General features: G+C 36.2%; 1 protein-coding gene and 1 pseudogene across 1 annotated transcript; one reads left to right on the top strand and one right to left on the bottom strand.

Moving 5' to 3' along the window:
• Positions 1-85: 85 nt before the first annotated feature.
• Positions 86-3,130, bottom strand: LOC109213950 (dimethylallylcistransferase, chloroplastic-like). The gene is made up of 3 exons (XM_019377798.1): positions 2,741-3,130; positions 2,032-2,087; positions 86-527 (listed from the first exon to the last, which is right to left on the bottom strand). Exons 1-3 carry the CDS (start codon positions 3,128-3,130, stop codon positions 86-88), a joined length of 888 nt encoding a protein of 295 aa, XP_019233343.1.
• An 8,240-nt stretch (positions 3,131-11,370) lies between these two features.
• LOC109213951 lies at positions 11,371-15,233 on the top strand (annotated as a pseudogene).
• Positions 15,234-21,745: the final 6,512 nt, after the last annotated feature.

The raw sequence follows: 21,745 nt of genomic DNA, 5'->3' as shown, positions 1-21,745 counted from the left end.
TTTTGATTTCTTTATGCAGCTCTTCAAAAATTTCTTTACCAAACATATGAATAAGATGAGAGGAGATACGAGGGAAAGTAATGTTTCAATATGTGTGTCCACCAAAACGTCTGTGTCTTTGTTGAAAAGAACGTATGGCTTCCTTTAGTTCTTCTTCTCCAAAGTCAGGAAATAATGTCTTTGTGAAGTATAATTCAGAATAAGCAATCTGCCACAATAAGAAATTACTGATTCTCTGTTCTCCACCAGTTCTTATGAGTAAATCAGGTTTAGCAAACTTGGCATACTTGGTAGCAAGTTCTTGTTCGAATAATTTATAGTCGATATCCTCCAACTGTAGAAGACCATCCTTTACTTTACTGGCAATGCTCTTGGTTGCTTCTAATATGTCATAGTGTCCTCCATAGTTCAGTGCCAACATAAGATGAAGTCCTTCGTTGGCTTTGGTGGCCTTCTCGATTAACTCTATGCCTTTCTGTAGAGTTATGGGAAGTCTAGGTCTATTTCCAAACACTCGTACTCCAAACCTGTTAAATAAAGTAATGAAAAAACTAAAAAGCAGTATTTCCTCTATTCCGTGTATACGTCGGAGTTTATGCGAGTATAAAATATAAGGAGGAAGATATACTTTGAGATTTATGGTCTAAAATAAACCATAGACATTTGTGCGACAATAAATTAATCCCATTTCGAGTAAAATAAATATTTTAAAGTTAAATTTTTTTTAAAAAAATAAATATAGACTGTTCACATTTTTGAGATAAACTAAAAAGAAAAAATATGTCGCATAAAGGGAGTAATATTTTTTTAGTGTATTTCCGTTTTCAACTTTTTCGCTAATGCAATTAATTGTTTGTAAATTTTAACCGATGCATAGAATCATCCATTTTATTGTCAATATAGTGTTTGAGTTTTTTTTCCCAATAGGTTGTCCTAAATTTTGTTGATTTATTGATGGTAGAACTATTTCTTTTTAGAGATTTTTTAGTCCATATATTATCATTATCTTTCTTTGTCTCGTGGGTCTTCATGCGTTTCTCACACTCATGTTTGTTTTATTGTATCGTTAAGGTAAATACTGGGAATATACATGAACTAGGGTGTCAATGAATATTTAAAAACTGACTAAATCGATCGAATTGTACTGAACATAATCGATTTTTAGGTTTCTATTATTAAAAAATAGTAGGTTTTTAAATAAATTTACAACCGTACCGATAATTAGGGTAAATCGAAAAAAATCCGAACCGTACCGAATAAATTTACATGGAAAAAATATATTATATATTAATTTTAAAAATAGTAAAACATTAAATTTTTCCTTGGGCCTTGGAATTATGATAACGGTTACAAGGCAACAAGTAACTAAACTCAAAATCCTAATTCCAAACCTATTATACTACGCCTATTGAAACTAAACTATTTCAATCATATATTAACATACCCAAGGTATTCTATCGATTATGAGTAGCAAACTACAATGTATTGAATATGTTTCCTTCCGTGTAATTTAAATTTATATTTTTGAATATTTAATCTTCTACAGACTTTATTCTTGAGTCGTAGCTTGATTTATATCTTTACACTCCTGTGATTTATATTTTTTTTTGTCTTTGCTTAGTTTCTTTTACACTTGATGGATCTATACTCTCGCTATTTTTCATGTTTTCTTAATTTATCACCCTACAAAAGTTTGTATGTTATTGCATTCTACTTCTATTAGTAACTTTTAAATGACATTTAAAAAAATACCGAATATTAACCGAACTGTAGCAATACCGAAGAGAAAACGACATAATTAATACGGTTTCTAAAAGTCTAATTTTGGTTATACATAATAAAATAACCGAAAAATTGATATGGTACAAATTTTATAAAATAACCGGTCCAACCGAACCATTTACACCCTTAACATGAACCACCAAAATATTATTTGAAAACTTTCTTTCCGGAAGACTTTTAAAAATTGCGAAAAATTTGTACGCAAGAAAAAGGAGGAAAGCCATGAAGTTGGATCATAAATAAAATTACCTCATAAATTCTTCAAAGAACTCTTCGAACAGATTCATCAAGAAATAAACCTCCTCCTGCTAAAAATCAAAGTGTTATGCTTGTGCAATGGAAACAGATCGTTTTATCAAAATCATGTAAAATAAAATCGCAACTTCATGATGGTGAAAACCAAAAAATAAAAATAAAAATAGCTCGGCATACTAAGCTCCAACTATGCACGGGGTCCGAGAAATAGCCGGACCACAAGGGTCTATTGTACGCAACATTGCCCTGCATTTCTGCAAGAGGTTGTTTCATGGAGCCCGGTGTACAAAGGTCCAGCTATGCGCGAGGTATGCTTGAGGTGATGCTAATCAATGAGTGATATATTTTCTCTTCACGATTTAATATACAGGCAAGTTATAAAGGTACGGAGCGTTTGGTTTAGCTTTGGTTATCGCTAATATCGATCGGCAACAGAAAGAAGACTCATATATATCGTCAGAACATGCTTGCCATCATCATAAGAGAAAAAAATCAATAGAATAGATTAGAGTTCTTTCAATATACAAAATTTAACTTGATATGAATCATGAATAGAAAATATATAATTCAACATAAAAAGAAATTAAGTAATATAATATCACAAACATGAGAGAAAAATACGTAGGTAAATTTCGAATTTCAAATTAAGCCAACAAATTGGGAATGAAGCTAAAGTTTCGAGTCCAAATAATGTATAGCGTACCTTGGAACGAGTCCAGTTTTCAGTAGAGAAAGCAAAAGCAGTGAGGACTTGTATTCCCAGTTTGGAAGAAATGTTACAAATATTTTTGAGATTAGGAGTAAGAAACTTGTGACCCTCTTCCACAGGTAAACCTCTAGCCTTAGCCCATCTCCTGTTCCCATCCATTATTATAGCAACATGTTTAGGGATAATTAGCTCTGGATTATGAATTATTTGGATACAATGTCGATCATAATTATCAGATAGGCTCAGCTGTGAGTTTGATATCTTGTAGAAAGCTGCAACCGCAGATACCGATGAATTCAATGGAGATGGAGATGATGATCGACGGCCCAAATTAGAGCTCTTGCATGGGAGGAGCTGCGGCCACACTAACAAATTTGTGTTCATTTCCTCAACTTTAGTTAATTTTACACTTAGGTAAAGTAAAACAGGTGAGGATGGGACGGGGTGCGAGAAGCACGTCGCAATCTCAGTGCTTAAATAGGCATATATATATATATATATATATATATATATATATATATATATATATATGTCGTCACGTGACGCTTGCCCCAAAGTGTATCTGCCCCTGATTGAAGAAACTAGATCTGCACCAACTCAGTGATATCATCTCCCTTGATAATCTCCCATCAGTTTTGATAAAAAGAACTATATATCAAACCCATCAAGTCTTGGATTACTATTATGAAAAAAAGTTATTGTTTAAACAAAAAATTCATTTGAACCTAAAATATTGAAAGCGTAATGGGTTCAATTTTGAACCTAAATGTTGAACCTTTCTAATTATTCTGGATCCACCTTTTTATAATAGTGCACATATTTTTGGAAATTCTGGATTCGTCGTCGCTCTTGTCAACATTGTTAAATCTCTTTCATATCATGTTCTCATTGCCCCTACAATTACACCAAGTAAATCTGAGCCCTATGAAATCAGTGTAAAATATGGTTCACGTGAGTATTTTGGTTTAATAAAATATATTTTGTTAAATTAATATTTGGATAAAATTAGGGAAAGTTAATTATGGTTATAACTCCCCACTAACCCACTTTGATGGAAAGTGGGAATTAACCGATGGTCCCTCTCTCTGCCTATTAAAGGAAGAATAGTTTAACTCCATCATATTCTATTCTGAAACGAACACAGAAAAGGTAAAGAGAGAGAAGTACCGATTTTCTCAAGATTAGCAACTCTGAAGAAGACTTCCGCTCAATATATTATCAAGAAAACATATCATGGATTCAGGTAAGTTTTCTTGATTGAAGTTATTGTATATGTATTTTATGTGAAAATCATATAGTTCTACGGTTCTGAATAATTGATAGGATTTTATATAGATTGTTTATGAATCACAATTTAGAGTTGTGAAAATCCTTACATGTGTTATCGTGAGCACGGTTGAGGAATTGATGATTTTCCATTAAGATTAAAGATTTCTTCTTTTCTGGTGAACCCCAATTTATAAACTAATAGTTGCTGTGACTTCTAATGGATTCGGGATCATCTCTATAAGTTGTAAATTCGAGTACGTGAATTTGGTTATAGCCAGTTAAAAGTTTGATGAAACAAGAATGGTGTCATAATTGAATAATAGTAACACCTCAAGACTACTAATGAATAGAGGCACAAATAATGTCTTAGATCCCGTTTGATTTTTGCGCTATCTCTTTGTGGAGAAAGTTTGTATTTGATATTGAGGAACACAAACAGTATATATGTGTGCAATCATTGGAATTATGAAACTATTGAAAATAAGTATTTCAGTTATAGTAATTTTACAACAATAATGCCTCCTAGAACGTTGTTAGGCAGAGGCCTGGTAAAGTATTACTCTCGTTGGAATTTTAGTTCTTTGCTGTAATATTATTTCTACTTTGAATTGGTACAGTAGAATAACTCTTGTTTCTGGCCGATTCTGTTAGATAATTTCCGAAGTAACTTTAGAAAAATATTATTTTCACAATATTTGAAATTATATAAGTATGATTCGTCAATCACCAAAATGGTCAAATCCTTATGAATACTTAATTCCAAATGATGATTGAATCTATACTCAATTACCCACAAATTGTGATGCTTATCAACGACATTATAAAATATTGGGTAAATTGAGTTCTCGATTATAAAACATTTATGGATCGCCCAAAGGTTGATCGTTTGTTCTTATAATTATTAAACATTAAGTCGATAATTTAAATGTATCATTAGTTTTATTTATTTATCCAAAGATAGTAAATACTACTAACTTGTACATTAAAATTATCGAATTATATAAAATTTATTTAAGCATCATTATGTTAAAAGTTGTATTTTGTGTTTCGCCTAAAGGTGGACATCAATATACATTTTAGAGTAAAACATAAATCATTCTGAATTTAACAATATATTTAATTTTTAACTCAAATCATTAATGAATGGGCAAGTTGAAAAATAGATTTCATGCAAATTGCACACTGAGCTTTTAGTATAGGTGTCCCGGGGCTAATAATCTACGAAGAAAGGAGGGGAAAGGGCAGATCAACCAAAGATCCTACTCCTCTTAGAAAGGGGAATGAATCATTTTTCCGATTTTTCATTTTGTTTTAAGGCCCCATCGACGAAAGAACAAATCGGAAAATAGTAAATTTGATGAATATTCATTTTATACGGTCTCATCTTTATCATACTTCTTTGTCTTCCAAGTCAATATATTTTTGTTACCACGAGATATATTGGCAGCCGCCGATCATTTGATTGGGCTGAAATTTGGAATGGGTGCACTTGACGATATGAATCATTTGAAAAATAAACGTATTCGTTCTGTAGCAGATCTTTTACAAGATCAATTCGAGTTGGCTCTGGTTCGTTTAGAAAATGTAGTTCGGGGGACTATATGTGGAGCAATTCGGCATAAATTGATACCGACACCTCAGAATTTGGTAACCTCAACTCCATTAACAACTACTTATGAATCTTTTATTTGCACCACTTGCTCTTCATTAGCACTCTGCTTCTGTTACGACCTTTAATGGACTCAACTTCTCAGATTGGTGCGAACAGATCAAATTTCATCTTGGAGTTTTAGATCTTGATGTTGCACTTTATACTGAGAGGCCAACAACTATTACTGAAACTAGTAGTACTGAAGAAAGGTCCTATTTTAAGCAGTGGGACAGGTCTAACAGATTAAGCCTAATGTTTATACGAATGAATATTGCGGGCAACATTAAGACTACTCTTCCCAAAACTGAAAGCGCGAAAGAACTTCTGAAACTTGTGGAAGAATGCTCCCAAACTGCTTATAAGTCTCCTGTTGGGACACTAATGGGTACTTTAACCACCATGAAATTTTATAGTTCGCGTACCATGCATGATCATGTCATTGAAATGACAAATATAACATCAAGACTTAAGACATTGGGAATGGAAGTGGATGAGAATTTCCTTGTTCAATTCATTATTAACTCATTACCATCTGAGTATGACCCTTTCCAAATGAACTACAACACCATGAAAGACAAATGGAACGTGCATGAACTGCACGGAATGCTGGTTCAAGAGGAAACAAGGCCGAAGAATCAAGGAACCCACTCCACTAACCTCGTAGGCCATCAAAGAGCTGGAAAGAAAGGAAAGAAACATGGAAAAATAAACAGAGGCAACATAATGTTAACGAGTCCTCATCTCAAGTACGTAAGAAGGAACACAAGAATGATAAGTGTCGTTTCTGCAAAAAACCTGGACATTTTCAGAAAGATTGCCTGAAACGTGAGGCATGGTTCGAGAAGAAAGGTAAGCCTTGTGCTTTTACGTGTCTCGAATCAAATTTAACTGAAGTTCCTTATAATACTTGGTGGATTGACTCTGGCTCTACTGTTCATGTTTCTCATACGATGCAGGGATTCCTTACAACCCAGACCATAAATCGGAATGAAAGATTTGTGTACATAGGGAATACAGTGAAGGCTCCAGTTGAAGCTGTCGACACTTATCGTTTAATCCTAGATAATGGCATCACTTAGACTTATTTGAAACTTTTTATGTACCTTCTCTTTCAAGAAATTTAATTTCCTTGTCTAAATTGGATAAAGCTGGATATTTTTTAAATTTTGGCAATGGATGTTTCAGTTTGTTTAAGCATAATCATCTTATTGGTTCTGGTATTATTTGTGATAATCTATACAAATTGAACCTTGATAATCTGTTTGCCGAAACCCTCCTAACTCTGCATCATAATGTTGGAACCAAACATAGTTTGGTGAATGAATGTTCAGCTTACTTGTGGCATAAACATTTAGGTCACATATCCAAAGAAAGACTGGAAAGGCTAGTTAAGAATGAAATCCTTCTACATTTGGATTTTAGGGACCTTAATATTTGTGTGGATTGTATTAAAGGAAAACAAACAAAACACACAAAGAAAGGAGCCACAAGAAGCACTCAACTTCTTGAAATTATACACACCGATATATGTGGTCCTTTTGATATCACTTCTTTCAGTAAGGAAAGATATTTTATCACCTTTATTGATGACTTTTCACGTTATGGATATGTCTATTTGTTGCATGAAAAATCTCAAGCAGTGAATGCCTTAGAGGTATTTATTAATGAGGTTGAAAGACAACTAGATAGAAAGGTGAAAATAATCAGGTCAGACAGAGGTGGTGAGTATTATGGAAGATATGATGAAACTGGACAACACCCTGGTCCATTTGCTAAATTCCTTGAAAAACGTGGCATATGTGCTCAATACACAATGCCTGGCACTCCACAACAAGATGGTGTGGCAGAAAGGCGTAATCGTACATTAATGGACATGGTTAGGAGTATGTTGAGTAATTCATCTTTACCCATCTCATTGTGGATATATGTATTAAGGATTACCGTATACTTGCTAAATAGGGTTCCTAGTAAAGCAGTCCCAAAGACTCCTTTTGAACTTTGGACTGGTAGGAAACCTAGTTTGAGGCACCTGCATATTTGGGGTTGCCCGGCAGAAATAAGAATTTATAATCCACATGAAAAGAAACTGGATTCAAGAACAATCAGTGGTTTCTTCATTGGTTATCCAGAAAAATCAAAAGGGTATAGATTTTACTGTCCAAATCATAGTACGAGAATAGTTGAAACTGGAAATGCTAGGTTCATTGAGAATGGTGAAAATAGTGGGAGTGAGGAACCACGTGATGTGGAAATTAAAGAAATCAAGATGCAAGTTCCTTTACTCTACACTTCTTCTAAACTTGTTGTTCCTGAAGTTGTTGTACAACCTAACAATTAGCAAGAACAACAAATAAATGATCCTACTACTAACAATGAAATTGCAGTTAATGAACCTACAGTAGATGAACCACAAGAAGCAGCATTAAGAAGGTCTCAAAGACACAAGAGATCTGCTATTTCAGATGATTATTTAGTTTATCTACATGAGTTAGAACTTGACTTTGGAATTGATAATGATCCAGTTTCATTTTCACAAGCCATTGGAAGTAATAATTGTTGCCAAAGGTTTCACTCAAAAAGATGGCATTGACTATAAAGAGACATTTTCACCGGTCTCTAGAAAGGATTCACTCAGAATCATAATGGCTTTAGTAGCTCATTATGATTTAGAGCTACATCAAATGAATGTAAAAACCGCCTTTTTAAATGGAAATTTAGAGGAAGAAGTTTATATGGATCAACCAGGGGTTTAAATTAAAGGAAAGGAACATATGGTGTGTAAACTTAAGAAATCAATATACGGACTAAAACAAGCTTCCAGGCAGTGGTATCTTAAATTTAACGAAACTGTTGTCACCTTTGGATTTAAAGAAAACACTGTTGATCGGTGTATATATCTGAAGGTCAGTGGGAGTAATTTTATTATGTTAGTCTTGTATGTTGATGATATCTTGCTTGCTACTAATGATCTATATCTTGCTTGCTACTAATGATCTTGGTATGATGTATGACACCAAGAAATTCCTTTCTAATAACTTTGAGATGAAAGATATGGAAGAGGCATCCTATGTGATCGGGATAGAAATATTCCGAAATAGATCACTAGGATTATTGGGATTGTCTCAGAAAGCCTATATTAATAAAGTGTTAGAGAGATTTAGAATGGAAAAATGCTCATCAAGTCCCGTTTCAATTCAGAAAGGGGATAAATTTAGTCTCAATCAATGTCCAAAGAATGAATTGGAACGTATACAAATGAAAGATATTCCTTATGCATCTATAGTTGGGAGCTTAATGTATGCCCAGACATGTACAAGACCAGACATCAGTTTTGATGTTGGAATGCTGGGAAGATATCAAAGTAATCCAGGGATGGACCACTGGAAGGCTGCAAAGAAAGTGTTGCGTTACTTGCAAGGAACGAAAGATTATATGCTCACTTAAAGAAGATCTGATCATCTTGATGTGATTGGATATTCAGATTCAGATTATGCTGGTTGTATGGATACAAGAAAATCTATATTTGGTTATTTGTTCCTGTTAGCTGGAGGAGCAATATCATGGAAGAGTGCGAAGCAGTCTGTCATAGCTGCGTCCACTATGGAAGCTGAATTTGTGGCATGCTTTGATGCTACAGTTCAGGCTAATTGGCTGCGAAACTTTATTTCAGGACTTGGACTAGTCGACAATATTGCCAGGCCGCTGAAAATTTATTGTGATAATTCTGCAGCAGTCTTCTTCTCTAAGAACGACAAGTATTCGGAGGGTGCTAAGCATATGAAAGTGAAATACTTTACGATCAAAGAAGAAGTCCAGAAACATAAAGTGTCAATTGAACATATTAGCTCTAAACTTATGATTGCCGATCCTTTGACGAAAGGATTACCGCCTAAAATATTTATTGAACATGTTGAAAGGATGGGCATTCTTAATAGCAATGTATGACTTTATTTAAAGACTTTATTATATTTATGAAATTGACACTTTGAGCTCATTTAAACATATGTTTTTGGTATTCTATACCTGTTTTCTCTTGTATACATAATATTGAGAATAACGATGACAGGTTCAGGCTTAGATAAAGATATTCTAAGCATTAATGTTGGACCAATTAAGTATTACTTTTACAGGTTGTATTGGGTAATAGACTGATATTGTAGTACATGGAAGGGACTATATCGAGTAAGTGATGTACAACCGCCATGGCTCATATTAGTTTACTTATTCAATACTCCCTCCGGTTCACAATAAGTGACTAATTTCCTTTTAGCACGCCCATTAAGAAAATGCTAAATCCTACACAAAAATACCTAGTATGACTAAACTACCCTTATTAAATATTGGTCACATAGTTATAGTGAGGAGTGAGAAAACTTTTTAGGGATATGCACATAAGGGTAAAAGAGTAAAAATAAATTGAATTTTTTCTTGATTACATAACTGGACACTTATTTTGAACCAAAATAAAAAAGTAAACTGGTCACTTATTGTGAACCGGAGGGAGTAACAACGAGTGATGTTTCCAATGAAGGAGAATTTAACATTTTATTGTGCACATAATGATTGAAATATTTATTAAACCATTAAATGAGTAACATCATATGCACCAAGTGGGAGAATGTAAAATATGGCCCACGTGAGTATTTTGGTTTAATAAAATATATATTGTTAAATTAATATTTGGATAAAATTAGGGAAAGTTAATTATGGTTATAACTCCCCACTAACCCACTTTGATGGAAAGTGGAATTAACCAGTGGTCCCTCTCTCTCTGCCTATTAAAGGAAGAATAGCGTAACTCCATCATATTCTATTCTGAAACGAACACAGAAAAGGTAAAGAGAGAGAAGTACTGATTTTCTCAAGAATAGCAACTCTGAAGAAGACTTCCACTCAATATTATCAAGAAAACATATCATTGATTCAGGTAAGTTTTCTTGATTGAAGTTATTGTATATGTATTTTATGTGAAAATCATATAGTTCCACGGTTCTGAATCATTGATAGAATTTTATATAGATCGTTTTTGAATCACAATAAAATCCTTACCATCAGTATCAATCATTTCACACTCTTCAATAATGCATGATATAAACTTCCAATTTTTCTCCATCGTATGAGGTTTGCTACTTCTTTTCCCTTAGATCAATAATAGTATTAAAATCTCTAGGAATGCACAAAGGTCCAATGATATTCTGACTGCACTAACGGATCCATTGCATATGATTATTATTAAGAAAATGTGAACAAATAAAAGCATTGCAGTACGTTGAACAAATACTGATATAAACAGGTTAGATAAGATTTCTGATATGGATACGTCTTTTCGGAAACGCTAAAATCGAGGCCCCTATATAATTTAGGAAAGTTAGATATTTAACATGTCAGAATACTTTTCCCCCAACGTAATTAAGGGATTTTCGTTTTTCCTTTTCCATTATAGGAATCCCATTCTCTTCTTCTTCTGTTGTAATCTTTCTTGGGAGGTCAAGTTTTTGCGCGCTCTCCTGACTCCTATGTGACCTCTTTGCTTAAATAATTAAAGTCGTGTCAGACTACGCATCACCACAGGAAGTGAAAGTATATAGATGGGTATGACTTATTAAAAAAAAAAAAAGAAAGGGAATAATTTTTTATTACAAAGAAAATAAAGTATCGATTTCCGAATTCTTAAAGGACGTCAGATGTTTTGATTCAACTATTCTGAAGAATATAATTAACTTTTATTTGCACCATGAGAATATGAATAATTAGTGCATTTCAGAAATTAAAAAGGGGTAGTAGTATGTCCCTTCTCCAGTGAGCCTCCTCTCCATCTCGCTGCATGTTGTCACAAAAAAGAAGAAGAAAAACACAGCCTCTTATAAACTGCACTATATATGTTGTGAGTCGCAAGTAGTGTAACTGCAACAAAACCCATTTAATTTGGAAGTGAGAGATCGAGACTAATGAGTCGAGCATTAATGGTCGCTTTTCCTCACTGTTCAAATTTTCAATTGACTATTTGGAGATCAAACACTACTACTTCTGATCAACTCAGAGTACACTCATATGCTTCTCCGGCCAGCTCTGGTCGTCGTCGCATAAAAGCAATGGATCCTTCTTCCTACAGTAATAGTGATAGCTCACGTCCTTTGGCCGATTTTCATTCAACCGTTTGGGGACACCACTTCCTCTCTTACACTTCTCAACAAACAGTAAGTACACAAGAATTGCACATTACCCCTACATTAATCACAACGTATAATTACTCATATGCTTCTCTTGCAGGAAATTACTACCCAAGAAAAACTTCAACTTGAAGAATTAAAAGAAAAAGTCAGGAATATGTTGGTGGAAACTTGTGATAACACTACACAAAAACTTGTATTGATAGATACAATCCAACGATTGGGAGTAGCATATCATTTCAATAATGAGATCGAAACATCCATTCAAAACATCTTTGACGCGTCCCAACTGCGAACTAAGAATAATATTGATGACAACCTTTACGTTGTTGCTCTTCGCTTTCGACTTGTGAGACAACAAGGCCATTACATGTCTTCAAGTAATTACTTATTTCTGCCCTATCGCTTCACTATTTCTTTTCGTATTATTATATTTCAAAATTTCACCTGTAGTATGTATTAGCTTTCTCTACTACTACTTGAGAACTCACTTCTCTTTAGATATAACTTAGAAAGATGTAATTACTCTTACTTTTTAAAACTTAACAATAAATAACTATTGAAGAATTTAAAAATTTCACAGAGCTTCAGGACGAGTTTTGTTGTTCCTTGTTACCATTATCAAAGGTTAAACTTGATGGAGAAGTCCACATTGTCCAATCATATAAATTTTCACCTGACCTAGTCTTTGGGCGCTAATTATTGATATTTCTTTAACTAGGAAAACCATAACTTTATTTTTCAATGATATACCATTCAAAAAAAAAAAAAAAAAAAAAAAAAAGGCTGGACATGGTAGGAATTGTTGATCTATTCACTTATATGCAAACTCGCTCCGAGTGGAGTTTTGTGTGTGTTTATATATATATATATATATATATATATATATGTATGTATGTATGTATGTATGTATATGTTGTTTTTGTAATATAACTTGACATACCTATTTTTATTTTATTTTAACTAATCTAGTTTCTGTCAAAATATAAATATGATTTTAATCAGATGTGTTTGAGCAATTTACTAACCATGACGGCGAATTCAAGGAAATCCTTAATAATGATGTCCAAGGATTGTTGAATCTGTACGAAGCAACACATATGAGAGTGCACGGGGAGGAGATTCTTGAAGAAGCTCTCACCTTTACCACCACTCATCTCGAGTCCATGCTCCCCAACTTGAGCAATAACTGGCTTAAGGTTCAAGTTACTGAAGCCTTAAGTCACCCTATTCACAAAACTGTACCAAGGGTGGTAGCAAGGAAATACATTTACATTTACGAGAACATTGAAGCGCATGATGATTTGCTTTTGAAATTTGCCAAATTGGATTTTAACTTGTTGCAAAAGCTGTATCAAAGAGAGCTTAGCGAGCTTACCAGGTACGTACACCATTCTTAGTGTTATCCATGCATCCATCCATACATGCATACGTTCATATATTTATTTCGCTTAAATGAGATCAAATGTAACTTTTAATGCTCTTGTGATATTCTAGTTGGTGGAAAGATTTGGATCTTGCAAACAAATTGCCATATGTAAGAGACAAAATAGTGGAGAGTTACTTCTGGATGTTGGGAGTGTATTTTGAGCCTAGATATAGTCGTGCGAGAAAAATGCTAATAAAAGTATTCAAAATGATCTCCACCAATGATGATACATTTGATGCTTATGCAACCTATGACGAACTTGTGCTTTTCACCGATGCGATACAGAGGTAAAACATACTACATTTATCAATTGCATTCTCTTATTGATGAGTAGAAAAACATGTAAGTATATGCTGTTATTATTGTGAAATGACATCTCCAAGAGGTAAAAGTTAGCTAGTGACTTTGATACAAACCCTTGATGTGTAGATGGGACATAAGTGCCATGGATTCGTTACCGCCATATATGAGACCTCTTTATCAAGCCAATCTTGATATCTTCAATGAAATGGAAGAAGAATTGGCCAAAGAAGGTAAATCAGAGCGCATCTACTATGGAAAGTTTGAGGTACTCCCTTCTTAACTTGCCCTCATTAATCAGGCAAAATAAGTGATGAATAAAAGATGCTCAATCCAAAAAAAGATATGGTATGTATTTGTTAGGTACTATTACCTTTTACATTTCCTTTTTAGATAAAAAAGCTGGTGCGAGCCTATTTTAAAGAAGCCGAATGGTGCGGGCTCCATTCCAACATGTGAGGAGTATATACACTTGTAACCGCTGCCCTTATGACACTTGGAAAATATTCCTTGGTTGGTATGGAGGAAGTTATAACAACAGATGTTTTCGAATGGATCACAAGTGAGCCTTCAATTGTTCGAGCTTCATCAACAATCTGCAGATTAATGGATGATATTATCGACCATGAAGTAAGTACCATAACTTATCATTTACTAATTTGATTGACTATTAGATCTTGGCACAACCAAAAAAAGGGACAAAGGGATAACTTATCAAGTTTTTGTACATAAATTTTAATTTATTGCAATAAAGTCACTAGATTATTTTTTTGCACGAAAAAAATGATTCAACTTTAGCTAAATATCACGAAAAGTCACAAAACTACTTTTGTAATTAAAAAGTTACCCAAGTTTGCCTAAGTATCACAAGAAGTCATTAGAGGGAAACTCAATAGACATTTTGGTTACAAAAATGATCTTTCGGTTACAAAAAATATTGTTTAATTAGTGACTTTTTGTGATACTTTAGCAAAGTTCATTGATTCTTTTGTTATAAAATACAGTATAATTTAATGACTTAGAAAAAGTTGAGTAATTTTTTTATTACAAAAGTAGTTTAGTAATTTTTGTTTATAAAATAAAAGTTAAATGACCATGCATGAAATTACCCCGGAATATGTATTGGAATTGCTTATTTTGGCTTAAAGTGAGCTATATGAAATTTAGACATGACTGAAAAATGCTTACCAGTATAATTCTGATGAAGATTATAAGGAAATTTATTGACGTAGATTCAACAACAAAGAGGACATGTAGCTTCAATCATTGAATGCTACATGAAAGAATATGGAGCTTCAAAGGAAGAAGCATACGTCGAGTTTCAAAAGGAAGTCAAGAACGCGTGGAAAGACATAAACAAGGCATTACTTCGCCCTACTGAAGTACCAACGTTTGTCCTCGAAAGAGTTCTAAATCTTGCACGCTTACTAGATACTCTTTTTCAGGATGAAGATGGATACACAGATTCCAATTCCAAATGTTAAGACATTATATTACCTTGTTGCTTGTTGAATCTATCAATATTTGACTATCATAATGCATCTGCAACTTTGACCAATTACTTATTGTGAGCAAACTTGGAAATTTTTTGTACTCTCATTTTAATTAATTAAATGGAGTTTGTTCATGTTCAGGAAAAAAAAAATTTGAAACTAAAAACAAGTTCAATTAGTTGTATGGAGATTCCTCATACAGTGAGACTGTCAAATAATTATTTGTATAATATAAACTATTCAAAGTATAGATTAGTTTTCAGTTTTCAAGAACTTGCATAAAAAAGTAAAGTTTTTATTGATTGTTTAGAACCTAGTATAGTACGGCTAAAATTCATCCTTGTACTTATTATGAAATTAACGAGTATAAAGTTTAGTTATAACTTATATTCTGGCAACAAAGTGCTCTTTGTCTACAGAGATCTACGCACATCAAATAGATCAGACTAGCGGTGCAGCTTAAACTAATAGAAGGAAAGAGACGCTCGGAGTTTCAAAATGTGAAGATTATATGAACAATACACTTCCAAAGCGCTATCTCTATGACGACTTGGAACAAATTCCTTGCTTTGGTATATATGGAGGAAAGTATAACAAAAGACATCTATAGTGAAGGATCTCTCGGATTTAGCCGGATTTTAAAATGATAAATACGAAGTAAATAATGTATTCATAGATCTAGCCGGATTTTTGTTTGTCTCTGGTGACGAAAATCCTCGAAGCCTCATTCTCAGATCTGACCGGATTTTGGAAAATATAATGTAATAGTGCATTCTCAGATCTAGCCGAATTTTTGTTCGTCTCCATTTTTAGTTTTAATACAGTATATACAGTGTGATGCTTGGCCGGAAGATGCCATCTCCGGCGAACTTTCTTCTCTTCTTTGCAATTATGTTACATATAAAGATACAATACAAACATTGTATATTCATATCTGGCCGAATTTCGAAAGGTAAATACAAAGTAAATACACTGTATCTTAGATCTGGCTGGATTTTAGTTTTTCATCTCTGGTGACGCTAAGCCTGGAAGCCTCATTCTCATATCGTTGGATTTTCAAATGATAAATACAGCGTATAGTGTAATTACGGATCTGAATGAATTTTTGTTCGTCTCCATTTTGAGTATAAATACGGTGTATACAATGTTTTGCAACGCAGAAAAATGCCATCTCCGACGAACTTTCTTCTTTTCTCTGGCTGCATACACTAAGAATGTAGTTGTATTTGGCTGTGTTTGACTTTATTTATCGATGTTGTTGTTTTTTGATACAGTGTATGATTGAGCTATTTGATAATTATATTCTGACTTTCACGTATGGAATGCATTTTTCTAGCCCGTATCTAATCTCTCATAGGTTATATTGATTATCTCTAAAACTGTATTCATTGATTCAACCATTATGAACGAACAAATACAGTTGATAACAGTTTTTCTATCAAAACTATATTTATTAATAAAGCCTGGCAACATATTGATACAACAAATTTGAGTTTGGTTGTATGCATTTGGTAAAACGAAAATGATACATTAGCTACTAATAGTAATTATAAAAACTGTAGTTACGTGAAGTAATTTGCTATCAAACTATGATTATTTCTGAAAGTTTTCCTCTATTTAGTAGTTATATGGAAGAGAGAAAGGGCTAGCTTAAAAAGGAAATTGTTTACCCTAGAACCCGGATAACAATTGAATTTATATGGGGTTTTAAGGATCCGTGAACTAAAAGATACAAAAGGTTTAGGTTGAGGAAAATAAAGATAAAGACTCAACAATTGCTGTTAAAGTAAATAATCGCAGAATATAATATTGCTTAGAACAATTGTGCTTGATAGCGTACAAGAATTTAGAGAGATGGTACTGTAGTGTAATGGTTTTTTCCCTCAATACGTACTCTGTGTCTCCGGGGCCAAGGATATGGCGAGTGGTCCTCCGAAGGTTCTTTTATATAAGACTCCGTCCTCGGCCAAACAAAAACGGGCCGCTTTTGTTCTCAATGCCCTTGATTCTTTGGGGTCCTGTGGGAGTTTTCCTGTTTTTAGATAGTCCACATACCTGTTTCTCCAGTCCCAAGTAAGGCTAGTTGAGTTGACCTCGGCGTGCCCTTCTTCTACGACCGACCTCATTAGCTGTACCACCTTTTCGGACTCGAGCTCGTCGTCCTCGACTGTCGAGCCCAGATTGGCGAGGGCATCGGCCTCGCTGTTTTGATCTCGGGGTACGTGTTGGAGAGTCCATTCTTTGAATTTGTGCAGGGTGTTTTGGAGTTTGTCGACATACCGTTGCATCCGGCTCTCCCTGGCCTCGAACGTTTTGTTCGTCTGATTTACCACAAGAAGAGAATCGCACTTGGCTTCGATCACTTCGGCGCCGAGGCTCCTGGCTAATTCTAAACCTGCAATCATAGCCTCATACTCGGCTTCATTGTTAGTCAACCTCCTCGTCCGTATAGACTGCCTAATGACGTCCCCGGTAGGAGGTTTTAGTATGATCCCCAATCCCGACCCCTTTACGTTCGAAGCTCCGTCCGTGAACAATGTCCATACTCCGGACGGAGTTCCCGAGCTCAGCAAGAGCTCTTTTTCGGCCAGGGGAATAAGGGTCGGAGTGAAGTCGGCGATAAAATCAGCCAATACTTGCGACTTAATCGAGGTTCGAGGTCGATATTGGATATCGTACTCGCTAACCTCTATGGCCCACTTGGCCAGCCGGCCGGACAATTCGGGCTTATGCATGACATTTCTTAATGGGTATGTAGTTACAACATGTATGGGGTGACTTTGGAAGTATGGCTTCAATTTTCTTGAGGCACTAATTAGGGCTAATGCCAATTTTTCTAGGTGAGGATACTTCGTTTCCGCTTCCCCTAGTGTCCTACTTACGTAGTAGATGGGGAACGGGGTGCCCTGTTCTTCCCTAACTAGGACCCCACTGACGGCTACTTCCGATACGGCCAAGTATAGGTATAGAGGCTCTCCGATTTTCGGAGTATGCAACAAAGGTGGATTAGAAAGGTACCTTTTGAGTTCCTCTAGGGCGTGCTGGCATTCTGGTCCCCACGTGAAATCATTCTTCTTCTTTAGAAGATTGAAAAATTGATGGCTCCTATCCGAGGATCGGGATATGAACCGGCCTAGAGCAGCTATGCGCCCGGTGAGCCGTTGGACGGCCTTTACGTTATCGACAATCTTTATGTCCTCGATTGCCTTAATCTTATCCGGATTGATCTCGATTCCCCTATTGGACACCATAAATCCTAGGAACTTTCCGGATCCGACCCCGAACGCGCATTTCTCCGGGTTCAGCTTCATGTTATATTGCTTTAATATAGCAAAAGTTTCCTGCAAATGGCTAAGATGTTCCTCTGCGCGCAGGGATTTAACTAACATATCATCAATATAAACTTCCATGGTTTTGCCTAATTGATTCTCGAACATCTTGTTAACTAGGCGTTGGTAGGTGGCCCCGGCGTTCTTTAGCCCGAAGGGCATCACGTTATAGCAGTAAGTGCCATACTTAGTGATGAAGGACGTTTTTTCCTGATCGTCCTTATCCATCCGGATCTGATTATATCCGGAATAGGCGTCGAGAAAACTTAGCGTCTCGTGGCCGGCCGTGGCATCGATCATTCGATCGATGTTAGGCAAAGGGAAGGNGCGATTCTCTTCTTGTGGTAAATCAGACGAACAAAACGTTCGAGGCCAGGGAGAGCCGGATGCAACGGTATGTCGACAAACTCCAAAACACCCTGCACAAATTCAAAGAATGGACTCTCCAACACGTACCCCGAGATCAAAACAGCGAGGCCGATGCCCTCGCCAATCTGGGCTCGACAGTCGAGGACGACGAGCTCGAGTCCGAAAAGGTGGTACAACTAATGAGGTCGGTCGTAGAAGAAGGGCACGCCGAGGTCAACTCAACTAGCCTTACTTGGGACTGGAGAAACAGGTATGTGGACTATCTAAAAACAGGAAAACTCCCACAGGACCCCAAAGAATCAAGGGCATTGAGAACAAAAGCGGCCCGTTTTTGTTTGGCCGAGGACGGAGTCTTATATAAAAGAACCTTCGGAGGACCACTCGCCATATGCCTTGGCCCCGGAGACACAGAGTACGTATTGAGGGAAAAAACCATTACACTACAGTACCATCTCTCTAAATTCTTGTACGCTATCAAGCACAATTGTTCTAAGCAATATTATATTCTGCGATTATTTACTTTAACAGCAATTGTTGAGTCTTTATCTTTATTTTCCTCAACCTAAACCTTTTGTATCTTTTAGTTCACGGATCCTTAAAACCCCATATAAATTCAATTGTTATCCGTATTCTAGGGTAAACAGAAATGCGCCAGCTTATTCATTTGATCCAATGTGCAAACACCTGGTTCATTAACTAGTATTCAAATTGAACTAAAGTACAACTTAAACCCACACAATTTGGTCATCAAAATCATATTTACTCACAAGTCAAAAAATTCATAAGAAAGAACCATACCCCTTTAAGCGTTCATTTAAGGTCCAAAAAATTTCTGAAATTTGAATATTAATCACTTATTAGAGACTTGTTGGAGATTTGAAATTTCACCAACTGCAGAGAATGAAAGAGAAGGAGAAAAAAAAAGAAAAAGGAAAATCTGCTTGCCTGTAACGACCTGGTCAGTCGTTCTGAGAGTTATAGTCCCGTTTCCCTCATTTCTTTTTCTTTATGTGTTATTCAGCTATGTTGAGTTGTATCGAGTTGGTAGGTTTGGGTTTGTATACTGCAAAATCGGAGGGTCCGTTTTCTTGTCATTAAGGTACTTCGAAAGGTCAGCTCGAAGGCTCGAGGCCACAGCTGAATATCATCCCTCGAGGGTCGCCGACACCCGACCCCAGGACGATGCAGACCGCGATTATGACGAAGATGGGGAGTTCCAAGGCGCACGGCTAAGACTGACAAAGCCTAGTCGGTCTATTCTGAACCCGAATCAGGGTGTCATGTCTAGTTGTCCCATCCCACATCTTTACAATTAATGCATTTTTGTACTATGTAGGGACTCTCCTCCTATATAAAGGAGATCCTTGTTATTTTGTAGAGGCCTGTTGCTCCAATTACTTCACACGAAATATAGAAGAACATTCTCTTTTGTCTCTAACATTTTCTCTTGATATTATTGCTCTCATTTATAACATTCATACTTGTTCTTCATTTATTACTTATCATTGGCCATAAAAAGCCCGTTGATCATCTTACAACTGTTAGCCCTTCCTCGATTACCCTTAATAGCTCGAGTCCGAGCCCTGAAATCGACCTCGAGACCCCGTATCGGTCTACCCGAGGCCCCGATTGGCTAGCTCGTCGGTTTGATTATAACTCTATCTTTAGCTCGCATTTTGTCTCTAAATTTCATACACATAGCATCATCTGCTTAAACAACTAGCATAAAAATAGATCACGTATTTTTAGAGTCCCATCAACAAATTTAATTGTTATTACCATTTTCACGGTAAACAGTTTGGCGCCCACCGTGGGGCTAAAAATAATAGTGATTATTCTCTTGCTGGTTTCATCACATAACGCAAGTTATCTTTCACACTTTTTCTTGTCCAAGATCTTCGGTTTCAGGTTAAAATGTCTGATTCAGTAAACAACAATATTGAGAACCACGGAGAAAATGGTGTGGCTGTTCCAGGTGTTGGTGAGCCGCCACAAAATCTTGAGAACGCGCCAGGACCGATTCCGGCGGACGAGGTCTCATGCGACGCTCGACACGTCGAAATAAGCTCCCACACTAACAGGAGCATACACCAAGGCGACCAACAAGAAGCCCAAAAAACCCCAGCTCGGGAAGAAAGGGAAGTTAGCCTTCATGTTATTGTTGAAATGTTGCAGGCACAACAACTGGCTATTGCTCAGCTGCAAAGTCAGCTGAAAACTCCTAGCGCGATAGCACCGGGGATAGCTCCCCCGGCCGAACAGGTACCGGAGAGGTCAAGCAATAATGGGTCGATAGCTGATCCCGCCATCGTAAAGATGCTCGAGGACCTCACCAGAGGGATAGAATCGGGCAAAAAAATGATAGAGGTCAACGATAAGAAGGTCGAGACTTACAACTCCAGGGTCGACCAAATTCTAGGAGCGCCCCCGATTTTGAAGGGTGTGGACTCGAAGAAATTCGTGTAGAAGCCGTTCCCACAGGAAACGGCCCCGAAACCCATTTCGAAGAAGTTTAGAATGCAGGAGCTTCCGAAATACAACGGTACCTCGGATCCAAATGAACACGTTACCGCGTACACCTGTGCAGTAAAGGGCAACGACATGAAGGACGACGAGATTGAGTCCGTCCTACTCAAAAAATTTGGAGAAACACTTTCTAAAGGGGTGATGATGTGGTATCATAACCTGGCCCCAAACTCTATAGACTCGTTTGCTATGTTGGCGGATTCCTTCATAAAGGTGCATGCCGGGGCCATCAAGGTGGCCACCAGGAAATCCGACGTCTTCAAAATCAAGCAGAGGGAGAACGAAATGTTGCAGGAATTTGTGTCCCGCTTTCAAATGGAAAGAATGGAACTTCCACCGGTCTCTGACAACTGGGCGGTACAGGCCTTTACTCAAGTCTGAATGAGCGAAGCTCGGTATCTTCGAAGCAGCTGAAAGAGAACCTGGTCGAATATCCCGCCGTGACTTGGGCGGACGTTCATAA

The sequence above is a fragment of the Nicotiana attenuata genome, unplaced genomic scaffold (genome assembly GCF_001879085.1).
Source record: "Nicotiana attenuata strain UT unplaced genomic scaffold, NIATTr2, whole genome shotgun sequence".
NCBI lineage: Eukaryota > Viridiplantae > Streptophyta > Magnoliopsida > Solanales > Solanaceae > Nicotiana > Nicotiana attenuata.
This window is presented reverse-complemented; position numbering and strand designations above follow the sequence as displayed.